This window comes from Pelophylax lessonae (assembly GCF_965119305.1).
Source record: "Pelophylax lessonae genome assembly, chromosome: 1".
NCBI lineage: Eukaryota > Metazoa > Chordata > Amphibia > Anura > Ranidae > Pelophylax > Pelophylax lessonae.
Window position 1 is genome coordinate 167,960,304 of NC_138768.1, and position 12,502 is coordinate 167,972,805.

Genomic DNA, 12,502 nt, shown 5'->3' on the forward strand with positions numbered 1-12,502 from the left:
GCGCCGCGACCTCGGAGCGGCCGCCACGGACTTCATAACATTGAAGTCTATGGCGGTCGCCTCCTGGTCGCCCCAAAGAAGCTCCGGACCCTTTTTCTAAGTCGGAGCGACTTGTGTCGCTCCTATTAGAACGGGTCCGCAGCTTCCCTATGGGAGGCGACCTACGGCGACCTGTGAGGCGACCAGGTCGCCTCACAGGTCGCCTTAGTGTGAACGGGGACTTAAAATGTTCCACATTTGTCATGTTACAACCAAAAACATATTTTTTGGAGATTTTATGTGATAGACCAACACAAAGTGGCACATAATTGTGAAATGGAAAGAAAATGATAAATAGTTTCTCAAAATGTTTTACAAATAATTATGTGAAAAGTGTGGCGCACATTTGTATTCAGCCCGCCTGAGTCAATACTTTGTAGAATCACCTTTCACTACAATTAAAGCTGCAAGTCTTTTTGGGTATGTCTCTACCAGCTCTGCACATCTAGAGAGTGAAATTTTAGCCTATTCTTCTTTGCAAAATAGCTCAACCTCTGTCAGGTTGGATGGAGAGCATCTGTGAACAGGAATTTTCAGGTGCCATAGATTCCCAATTGGATTTAGATCTAGACCAACACAAAGTGGCACATAATTGTGAAGTGGAAGGAAAATGATAAATGGTTTTCAAAACTTTTTACATATAAATATGTGAAAAGTGTGGCATGCATTTGTATTTAGCCCCGCTGGGTCAATACTTTGCAGAACCACCTTTCACTGCAAAATAGCTCAAGCTCTGTCAGATTGGATGGAGAGCATCTGTGGACAGCAATTTTCAAGTCTTGCCTCAGATTCTCAATTGGATTTAGGTCTGGACTTTGACTGGCCCATTCTAACACATGAATATGCTTTGATCTAAACCATTCCATTTTAGCCCTAGCTGTATGTTTAGGGTCTTTGTTTTGCTGGAAAGTGAACCTCTGCCCCAGTCTTAAGGCTTTGGAAGACTCTAACAGATTTTCTTCTAAGATTGCCCTGTATTTGGCTCCATCCACCTTCCCATCAACTCTGACCAGCTTCCCTGTCCCTGCTGAAGAAAAGCATCCCCACAACATGATGCCACCACCATGTTTCATGGTAAGGATGGCATGTTCAGGGTGATGTGCAGTGTTAGCTTTCCGCCACACATAGCGTTTTGCTTTTAGGCCAAAAAGTTTAATTTTAGTCTCTTCTGATCAGAGCATCTTCTTCCACATGTTTGCTGTGTCCCCCACACGGCTTCTCTCAAACTGCAAATGGGACTTTTTATGGCTTTCTTTCAACAATGGCTTTCTTCTTGCCTCTCTTCCAAAAAGGCCAGATGCATGACTAATAGTTATCTTGTGGGCAGATTCTCCCACCTGAGCTGTGGATCTCTTCAGCTCCTCCAGAGTTACCATGGGCCTCTTAGTTGCTTCTCTGATTAATGCTCTCTTTGCCCGGCCTGTCAGTTTAGGTGGACGGCCATGTCTTGGTAGGTTTGCAGTTGTGTCATACTCTTTCCATTTTCAGATGATGGATTGAACAGTGCTCCGTTAGATGTTCAAAGCTTGGGATATTATTTTATAACATAACTATGCTGCTTTAAATGTCTCCACAACTTTATCCCTGACCTGTCTAGTGTGTTCCTTGGCCTTCATGATGCTATTTGATCACTAAGGTTCTCTAACAAACCTCTGAGGGCTTCACAGAACAGTTGTAATTATACAGAGATTAAATTACACACAGGTGGACTCTACTTACTAATTAGGTGACTTCTGAAGGCAATTGGTTCCACTAGATTTTAGTTAGGGGTATCAGAGTAAAGGGGGCTGAATTCAAATGCAATACCCCACTTTTCAGATATTTGTAAAACATTTGAAAACCATTTATCATTTTCCTTCCATTTCACAATGATGTGCCCCTTTCTGTTAACATGACAAAATGTGGAAAATTTAAAGGGGTATGAATACTTTTTTATCGCATTGTTGCATACATTGTCTATGCTCATTGGCTAGGAAGGAATACTTTGTAATACTCTATGTCATGTATACTATAATTGCAAGTCGTCTGTACGTAGAGAATTTTTGTTTACTAAAGCACATTAAACCTTTCTCTGCCAGAGCAGTTTTTGTGTTTTTTTTCCCACACATGTTTAGGAAATCATTTTAGGCCTGAAGTTTACCTAAAATCCCCAAACATTATATCTTTTCTGAAAGCAGACACCCTAGAAAATATATTAGTGGTAGTTCCAATTTTGTATGTCACATGTTATTACGGCAAAGGTAAAATTTCAGTAAAAAACACAAAGTGAAATTTAGGGCAAACAAACGCAATACACAACCCACATTTTTGGTAAAATATAAAACACAAGGTTGCACCGAGTATATTGATGCCCAACATGTGAAACCTTAAATTTGTGTGTGCTGTGAAATGGCAGAAAACTTCAGTACCATACATTTTCTATAGGCAACGCTTCAAAAGCCCGCAATAGGTATCAGTTTAGTGTTACGCAGGAGTTCTTGTGATCTTGAATTATTGATCCCACTCTGGTGTGTGCAGCGATACAGTGCCTTGCGAAAGTATTCGGCCCCCTTGAACTTTGCGACCTTTTGCCACATTTCAGGCTTCAAACATAAAGATATAAAACTGTAATTTTTTGTGAGGAATCAACAACAAGTGGGACACAATCATGAAGTGGAACGAAATTTATTGGATATTTCAAACTTTGTTAACAAATAAAAAACTGAAAAATTGAGCGTGCAAAATTATTCAGCCCCTTTACTTTCAGTGCAGCAAACTCTCTCCAGAAATTCAGTGAGGATCTCTGAATGATCTAATGTTGACCTAAATGACTAATGATGATAAATAGAATCCACCTGTGTGTAATCAAGTCTCCGTATAAATGCACCTGCACTGTGATAGTCTCAGATGTCCCTTTAAAGCGCAGAGAGCATCATGAAGAACAAGGAACACACCAGGCAGGTCCAAAATACTGTTGTGGAGAAGTTTAAAGCCGGATTTGGATACAAAAAGATTTCCCAAGCTTTAAACATCCCAAGGAGCACTGTGCAAGCGATAATATTGAAATGGAAGGAGTATCAGACCACTGCAAATCTACGAAGACCTGGCCGTCCCTCTAAACTTTCAGCTCATACAAGGAGAAGACTGATCAGAGATGCAGCCAAGAGGCCCATGATCACTCTGGATGAACTGCAGAGATCTAAAGCTGAGGTGGGAGACTCTGTCCATAGGACAACAATCAGTCGTATACTGCAAAATCTGGCCTTTATGGAAGAGTGGCAAGAAGAAAGCCATTTCTTAAAGATATCGATAAAAAGTGTAGTTTAAAGTTTGCCACAAGCCACCTGGGAGACACACCAAACATGTTGAAGAAGGTGCTCTGGTCAGATGAAACCAAAATCGAACCTGTCAAACATCACCCTGTCAAACATGGTGGTGGCAGCATCATGGTTTGGGCCTGCTTTTCTTCAGCAGGGACAGGGAAGATGGTTACAATTGATGGGAAGATGGATGGAGCCAAATACAGGACCATTCTGGAAGAAAACCTGATGGAGTCTGCAAAAGACCTGAGACTGTGACGGAGATTTGTCTTCCAACAAGACAATGATCCAAAACATAAAGCAAAATCTACAATGAAATGGTTCACAAATAAACCTATCCAAGTGTTAGAATGGCCAAGTCAAAGTCCAGACCTGAATCCAATCGAGAATCTGTGGAAAGAACTAAAAACTGCTGTTCACAAACGCTCTCCATCCAACCTCACTGAGCTCGAGCTGTTTTGCAACGAGGAATGGGCAAAAATTTCAGTCTCTCGATGTGCAAAACTGATAGAGGCATACCCCAAACGACTTACAGCTGTAATCGCAGCAAAAGGTGGCGCTACAAAGTATTAACTTAACTTGCACAAGCAATTTTTCAGTTTTTTATTTGTTAACAGAGTTTGAAATATCCAATAAATTTCGTTCCACTTCATGATTGTGTCCCACTTGTTGTTGAATCTTCACAAAAAATTACAGTTTTATATCTTTATGTTTGAAGCCTGAAATGTGGCAAAAGGTCGCAAAGTTCAAGGTGGCCGAATACATTTGCAAGGCACTGTATGTAACATGAGTATCACAAGCAACAATTTTATGCGTAGGCACCCTCGAAGCACACCTTTAAGTTCATACGTGGGTATTTGTGGGGGTGGGGGGACCTCAGAAATGTTTTTTTTTTTGGGGGGGGGGGGTTATGTGCTTGGTTGTAACTTTATTTTGCTTGCAAAAAAAATGTTTTTTACTAAACTTTTTTTTTCATCACATAGGAGACAAAAGTCCCCTATGTGATGTTTTTTAGGTGACAGATTCTCTTTAACGGAAAATGCAGAGTCTGGAAGACCCTGCATGTCTCCTTTGGGCTCCACTGAATGTTTTGCAATGCAGATTGCATTTCAAAACATACTTTTATGGCTAAGTTAGCCAGGGGCACGGAAAGACTGACCTAGAAGTGATGTCATAGACATCGCTTTCCCGGATCTCAATAAGAAGGGGAGGAGAGCGGATGACATCCACTCTTCTCCTTCCCCGCCAGCACCTGCCATGCTGCTCCCGGGCCCACAGATTGGCAAGCGAAGCCCGGAAAGCATGGCGGGGCCTGGTGGCGTGGGGGGCCCCAGTACAGGGAGCGTGTGTGAGCAATCGGGTCGCAGCACTTCCACCCAAATGCTTTCACCTGACAGGCAGCGGCCTACCTGTAAGTTTCATGCATAATCACAGTGCCCACAGCCACCGGATTGTGTGTGAAACCCCATGCTGTGAGTACAATGTACCGACCTGGAAGCGAAAGGGTTAACACACTACGGAAGATTTAACGTTTCCTTGCTTTACCGCAAAGTGAACCTAAAAGCAAAAGCAAAACAATCTTGATAGTTTTCTTTCTATAAAGCCCCGCTGTGGTACCTTACTAGTGTCTTTTTCAAAATGTCTGGAGCACGTGTTTTAACCTCCCTGGCGGTCTGATTATGACAGTATTTTTGAATGTCAAAGCGGTACATTGTTTTGCATGGAAATCTGTTGCTTTATATTGAAAGCCTGTAATTCTTAGGAATAAAACAGTAAACGTAAATAAAGATTATTAATAAATTAATTCATAAATTCATTAATAAATTATTAATAAAAAATTATTAATAAAAATAAAAGGAATAAAATAGTAAAAGTGTAGGCAGAAAAATGGACAAAGCACTAGGGACAAAACTGAGGTGAAACGGTTTGATACTGTAATGTAATCCTAACAGATTACAATGTATCATGTCATGTTTTGTGTACTTTTTATGAGTGGCACTCGCAGGGAAGGGAACCTGGAAGACGGATGTCGGTGTTCTATCAGAATACCGCTACCTATCAGATTCTGCAACCGGAAGGGACGTTTGGAAAAAAAACCTTACTGTGCATGCGCCATGCGTTCCAACATGGCCGCTATGCGTTCCAATAGCTTTCCCAATGTGACAAAAAATGAAGCAGCTGTGAACATCTTCTTACACCCGTGCAAGTCTTGAATTTTAGATTTATTTTACCAGTAAACTGACCTTACAGGCTGAATAACTGGATTACATTTCTATTATTATTGAAATATAGTAAATATAAAGAGAAATCTGCAGGTAGAAGGTGGCAACATCCATCTTGGTACACCTGCACTGCTCATTATGTAGTGAAATAGACTATTTCACTCAGACTCTGTGAAATGGTCTTTTTCAGTATAGAAGGCGAGTTTACTGCTAAAATCAGTCTGAAATTCAATGGGTGTAAGAACATATGTGCTGCTGCTTCGTGTTCTGTCACATGGAAAGCTATTGGAATGCATAGTGCCCATGTTGGAATGCATGGCACATGCGCAGTAAGTTTTCTCGTCCAAATATCACTTCCGGTTGCAGAATCTGATAGGTAGCGGTAGCGGAATTCTGATAGCACACCAGCATCGGCTGGAAGGCATCGGGGGATCCTAGGGACAAGGTAAGTTTCACTATGGGGTAATCCTGAGTGTAGCTTGGGATTACCGCTTTTGGTACTGAAAATGAACCCCGAGCCACACTCGGGATTACCACCAGGGAGGTTAAGGCAGTGGTAGACTCTATTGAGCTTTACAGGTAGTTCATTTGTGAACGTTTAACCTCTTCCAACCCCACCAACGCACATATACAGCCAGGTGGGCACTTCCTCCTTCTGAGTGAATGTTCCTAAATGTCCTTCAGAAAGAGGGGGATCGCGCAGCCGCGTCCCAGCGCAGCTGCGCGATTCTGGTATGTCTGTGTCCCCCCAGACGCAGAGCAACATCGATCAGCAGGAGGGTTGTGTGATTGGCCCTCCTGATCACATGACGGCTGTGTCCAATACCAGCCATTATGTAATGTAAATCACACAGAGCCTGTCAGTGAGGAGAAGGAGAGCGGATCTGTGCTGCCAGCCAGGAATCAGTGAGTTTACAGCAATTTTAGTGCTTTTTACTCACGGATCACCCCGTTAGTGTCCCCAAAACAGTGAAAACACCTGTCACACATCTGTCCCAGTAAAATAATCTGTCCTAGTGAAGATCTGCCATATCTTTCCGTGATCATCTGCCACATCGGCCCATGATCATCTGCCACATCTGCTCGTAATCATCTGCCACATCTGTCCATTAACATCTGCCACATCTGTCTGTGATGATCTGCCACATCTGTCCTTGATCAACTGGCGCACATCTGGCACACATGATCTGCCACATCTGTCTGTGATCATCTGCCACATTTGTCTGTAATCATCTGGTGCACATCATCTGTCACATATGTCTGTAATCATCTGCCACATCTGTCTGTAATCATCTGCCACATCTGTCCCAGTGAACATCTGCCACATTGGTCCCAGTAAACATCTGCCACATCTGCCCCAGTGCACATCTGCCACATCTGTCCCAGAGAACATCTGCCACATCTGTCCCAGTGAACATCTGCCACATCTGTCCCAGTGAACATCTGCCACATCAAAGTGATTAACATCTGTCACACATCTGTCCCAGTAACCATCTGTGCACATCTGTCCACATGGCTAAAAAAATATCCAGGGCTTTAAAAAATGTGAGAGGTACTCAGGAAATTAAATGTGTAATTTATGCTCCTAGAAAGCCTGACGGTGCTACTTGGATTTTGGGCCTCTGTATGTGGCCATGTTATGGAAAAGTCTCACATGTGGTAATGCCATACTTAGGACGAGAAGCAGAATGTATTTTGGGATGTAACCGCAAGTTTATCTATGCCATGTATAAGAAATAAATGTACTGTCCTGACATTTTAGGGCCTCACGAAATGAGAGAGGTAGTTAGTACATCAGCATTAATCAATTTTCAATAATACGTAGCCTAGCTTGTAGACTCTATAACTTTCACACAAACCTATTATCATACACTTATCAGGATTTTTTTTTTTTACCAAAGACATAAAGCAGAATACATTCTGGCCTTAATGTATGATGAAAATTGATTTTATTGGATTTCTTTTAAAAAAGAAAGTAGAATATATATATATATATATATATATATATATATATATATATAATTTTTTTTTTTTTTTTAAATGTTTGCTCTTTTTTTCGCTTATATAGCAAAAAAAAAAAAAAAAAACAGTGGTAAAAAATATCACCAAAAGAAAGCTCTATTTGTGTGAACTAAATAATTAAAATTTAATTTGGGTACAGTGTAGCATGATTAAGTAATTGTCATTCAAAGTGTGAGAGCACTGAAAGCTGAAAATTGGTCTGGTGGTTAAGCAGCATAGACACAAAAAAGACAGTAGAAAGCTGGTGCAGTTCTGATTTTCACTGCATTGTGGTGAGTTAAAGTGGAATTACAGTCAAATACTATCTAAGCCTAAACCTGCTCCCACTTCCATTCTAAGCATACTCTAACTATCCTGTAAAAGAAAGAAGTCTATACTTACCTATGCCGAAGGCAGTTTAGTCAGATCACATGATCTCCAGGGGTTGGATTTAGTGAGTAGAGTGCACCAACAATGGCTGCAGAGCCTGGTTGATGACATCATCCATAGACTTACTATGGGGCATCTGTTATCAGCTGTCCCTTCTATACACTGAAACCAGTGCTGGAGTCATGTGACCAAACTGAAGCGGCCTCAGACAAGGTAAGTACACAGATCTTTCCTTTTTACAGAGTGTTATCCTGCTTAGCATGGTCAGTTTTTACTAGGAAAGCAGAGGGGCTAGCAGGAACACTAGAGATTTCACACAAAGGAAGCAATACAAAGAGAACAGGAGACTTTTTCATACAAGTACATGGTACAGCAGGCACATATCAGAAACTCTGGGTTAACAAACACTTTAACCACTTGCCGACCGCCGCACGACTATTTATGTTGGCAGTCAGCCCCTCACCTTCCCAGACCAATTTGTTGCAGTGTACGGCGTATGGTCTGAGCACTAACAGGCTGACCTCCCACCCCTTCAATCTCTGCAGCAATGCTGGCAGAGATCATATGTCTACTTTCCAAAGACAACCTCTGGATATGACGCTGATCATGTGCACTCAACTGCTTTGGTCACCATGGGGAGGCCTGTTCTGAGTGGAACCTGTCCTGTTAAACGGCTGTATGGTCTTGGCCACCGTGCTGCAGCACAGTTTCAGGGTCTTGGTAATCTTCTTATAGCTCAGGTCTTCTTTATGTAGAGTAACAATTCTTTTTTTTTTGCTGCCATGAGGTGCCATGTTTAACTTCCAATGACCAGTATGAGAGAGTAAGAGCGATAATACCAAATTTAACACACCTGAGACTTTGTAACACTAATGAGTCACATAGCACTGGGGAGGGAAAATGGCTAATTGGTCCCAATTCAGACAATTTCAGTTAGGGGTGTATTCACTTTTGCTGCCAGCGGTTTACACAATAATGGCTGTGTGTTGAGTTATTTTGACGGGACAGCAAATTTAAACAGTTATACAAGCTGTACACTCACTACTTTATACTGTAGCAAAGTGCCATTTCTTCAGTGTTGTCACATGAAAAGATATAATAAAATATTTACAAAAATGTGAGGGGTGTACTCACTTTTTGTGAGATACTGTACCTAAATAGTCAACCTCCTCTTAACACCACTAGATCTTGCAGAAGTTCCTATAAAAGTACAAGCACTCTGAAAGTTTGCATTTGCATATGTTAAGGTACACCCACAGCTCCCCTACATTTGATTTTATTACAGGTATTTATACACTGCAATAGCAATTTATGCAGCAACTTCCATATCATAGATTCACACCAGTCCATGCATACAACTTAAAGTCTCTATCTCTAATGCACACATACTAGGGACAGTTTTGCCAAGATCCAATCAACCTACTAGCATGTCCTTGTCATGAAGTGTGAAAGAAAACCAGAGTACCAGAGGAAGCCCATGCAATCACAGGGAGAACGTGCAAACTCCATGCAGATAATGTCCTGTTTGGGATTTGAACTGGGGACCCTGCTGCTGCAAGGCAGATGATCTAGCATTCTTTGCTGCCCTGCATAATTGTGATTGGTGTGTGTTTGGGGGGTGGGGGTGAGGGGGAAGGCATACCAACTCTTTTTTTTACAAAAAAAAGTTTGGGTAATTTGAAATGCAAAATGTTCCAGTGATTCTCTAAACAGTGTGGGTATAAGTATGATGATCTAGTACCTTCAGGAATTTTTCAGCATTTTTAAGTTACACAGAATTAACCACTTGCTGACTGCATAACGTACATGTACTGCGGCAGGTTGGCTCTATTGTGTGAAATCATGCACCCGTACATCATTTCGTGCAATAGCCACCAGGGGGCATGCGCGTGCCACCAGAGATACGATTGCACGCTGATTGGACAGAGGGGGAGTCAATCAGCGGGTCTGGCAGACCTGATGTCCGCCGACCACCCACAATCATTCCCGAGACAGGCAGAACAGCATTCTGACAGGGGAGAAGATAGAGATCTTGTGCTCCTGCTAAGCAGGAACAGGGATCTCTGTCTTCCCCCAGTCATAACAACCCCACACAGTTAGCAAGCACCCCCTACAGACACATTTAACCTTTTGATCGCCCCTGATGTTAACCCCTTCTCTCCAGTGTCATTAGTACAGTAACAGTGCAGATTTTCAGCACTAATCACTGTAATAATGTCACTGGTCCTCAAAAAAGTGTCAGTTAGGTGTCCGATTTGTCTGTCGCAATGTCGCAGTCCTGCTAAACATTGCTGATCGGCGCATTACTAGTAAAAAAAGAAATAAACATGCAAAAAAAAAAAAACTAAGTTTGTAGACGCAATAACTTTTGCGCAAAACAATCAATACTGGTTGGGGTGGTAAGTGGGGTCCCCCAAGGCTCAGTCCTGGGACCAACCTTGTTCAATTTATTAATAAACAGCATTAAGGACGGGATCATTAGTTCTTTATCAGTTTTTGCAGATGACACAAAATTGGCCAGGGCAATAACTGCACAGCATGAAGCAGATATCCTACAGAATGACCTGAACAAAATTACAGAGTGGGCAACGACATGGCAAATTAGGTTTAATGTGGAGAAGTGTAAGGTTTTGCACTTGGGGACTAAAAACATAAAAGCACAATACACGTTAGGGGGGGAACCTTTGGGGGAATCAAAAATGGAGAAAGATCTGGGAGTCTTGGTAGAGGATAGACTAAGCAGTAGCATGCAACGTCAAGCGGCAGCTGCCAAAGCTGGTAGAATATTAGCATGCATAAAGAAAGGGATGTATTCCAGAGATAAAACTATAATCCTTCCACTTTAAAAAAAACTCTGGTCCGATCGCATCTGGAGTATTCTGGGAGTCCTGGGGAGATGTCGCTATCTAAGAAGGTGAAACGAAATGACCAGCCAGGGAATGCTGGAGATTTTCCTGTGATCAGACTTTCATCCCCTTCCCAACTCCTGGGGGGGGGGGGGGGGAGATCTATGAATCCCTATATATTTTTGGGGGGGATTCCTTTCATTACCATTATCGACAACCTATTTTGATGGAATGACCATTGGAATATTTTAGACCCTTGTTGGGTCGTTTGCAACGATCTGCATTATTTATACATATCTGTGCTCCTCCTGATGAAGCAAGTTTAACATTTCGCGAAATGCGTTGAGATGTATGCAGCACAGGCTGTCGCTTCTATATGATATTGTGTACAACAGCATCTATACAATACAAATCATTATTCACATATGAAGCTGTATATAGTTTGAATTTGTATTTCAACATTTATTGATTTTTTTTCTACTGATGAATTCACCATGTTGTTATTGTTTTTAAATGATGATGTGCAATACATTTGTATAATTTTAATATTTGGTATCTGTCTCTTTAAAAGTCCCTTGTGTTTTTGCATTAAAACAATACGCAATGATATATTGTGCAGGTCTTCGTGCCTTCACAATATATAGTACTCACTGCATCAGTTACTACAATTCCCTTCAAGGAATTGCTTTTTATTCACCTGTCATTGTGTATCTATTTGTCATTGTGTCTTGTTTTTATACTTTTTTGATACAATAAAAACATTTATTTTAGCTGATTTTGGATACCCCTCTATTTGGCCTGTACAGTCCGATGTCCCCCCCCCCCCCCTTTTTTTTTTTTCATATTTAGACCCTAGAATAATTGCTCTCACTCCAGCATGCGTAGTAATATCAAATATGTGAAGGGCAATCCATGTAGCTCCACCCGATGTGCGAGTTTACATTCATATGTGCATGTTCATGGGGCAGGCAGTTTTAAAATAACTTTTTGGAGGTTTTTATTGCTTATATTAAACTTTAATTTCTTAAGCTTTTGTTTTTCACAAAAGTACTTTTGAACGTGGCTTAATATTATGAAATCTATCACATTAGCTGTCACAACCCCTTCCATTTCATGAATGATATATCATAGTTGAGCAGCGAGACTGATAAGCCCACATGATACATATAAAGTGTTAATCTCTAGTAGCAGAAGCTGGTTCACCTTATGACAAAGTCATGGCTGTCAATCTCCATGCCACATCCACTGTTCAGGAGGATTCCAGAATTACCCACGACTGCACATGTCTCAAAGCGACGGCTCTTCATAGGTGATACTTCAGGCAAAAGACTGTGCAGATTTTGGGAAATATTTAATGTGCGGCGTCTATCCAGGACATAATGGATTACATCTCCTGGCTTGAAGCTACTTTTAACCACAGACACATCTCTCTCTGCATCCAGAAATCGAAGGATGTCTTTTCTGTAAGAAAGAGGAAATTAAGATCAGTGTAATCAAACATGTATTGTTTCCCACGGGTATCATCTCGCAAAGACAAACTTTGATTATTTGCTTCAAGCAATACCTCCGTTTCTGATTTCCTCTTGTTTTTGAACATTAACTTCATCACTCCTATTGCAAATTCCTATAGTTTGTGCACAAATTCAAGAACAAAAACCATAAGAAGCATAACCTCTATTTTGCTATGCCCTCATCAAATATTTCC

The 12,502-nt window shown here is 41.3% G+C and overlaps 1 protein-coding gene across 1 annotated transcript in view; it reads right to left on the bottom strand.

Moving 5' to 3' along the window:
• The window catches only part of ST8SIA4 (ST8 alpha-N-acetyl-neuraminide alpha-2,8-sialyltransferase 4), a 280,666-nt gene that overhangs the window by 131,776 nt on the left and 136,388 nt on the right, over window positions 1-12,502 (bottom strand). Inside the window, exon 3 of the mRNA XM_082262070.1 lies at window positions 12,001-12,258. Within this exon, the coding sequence (XP_082118196.1) occupies window positions 12,001-12,258 (258 nt within the window). The remainder of the gene's footprint in view (window positions 1-12,000; window positions 12,259-12,502) is intronic.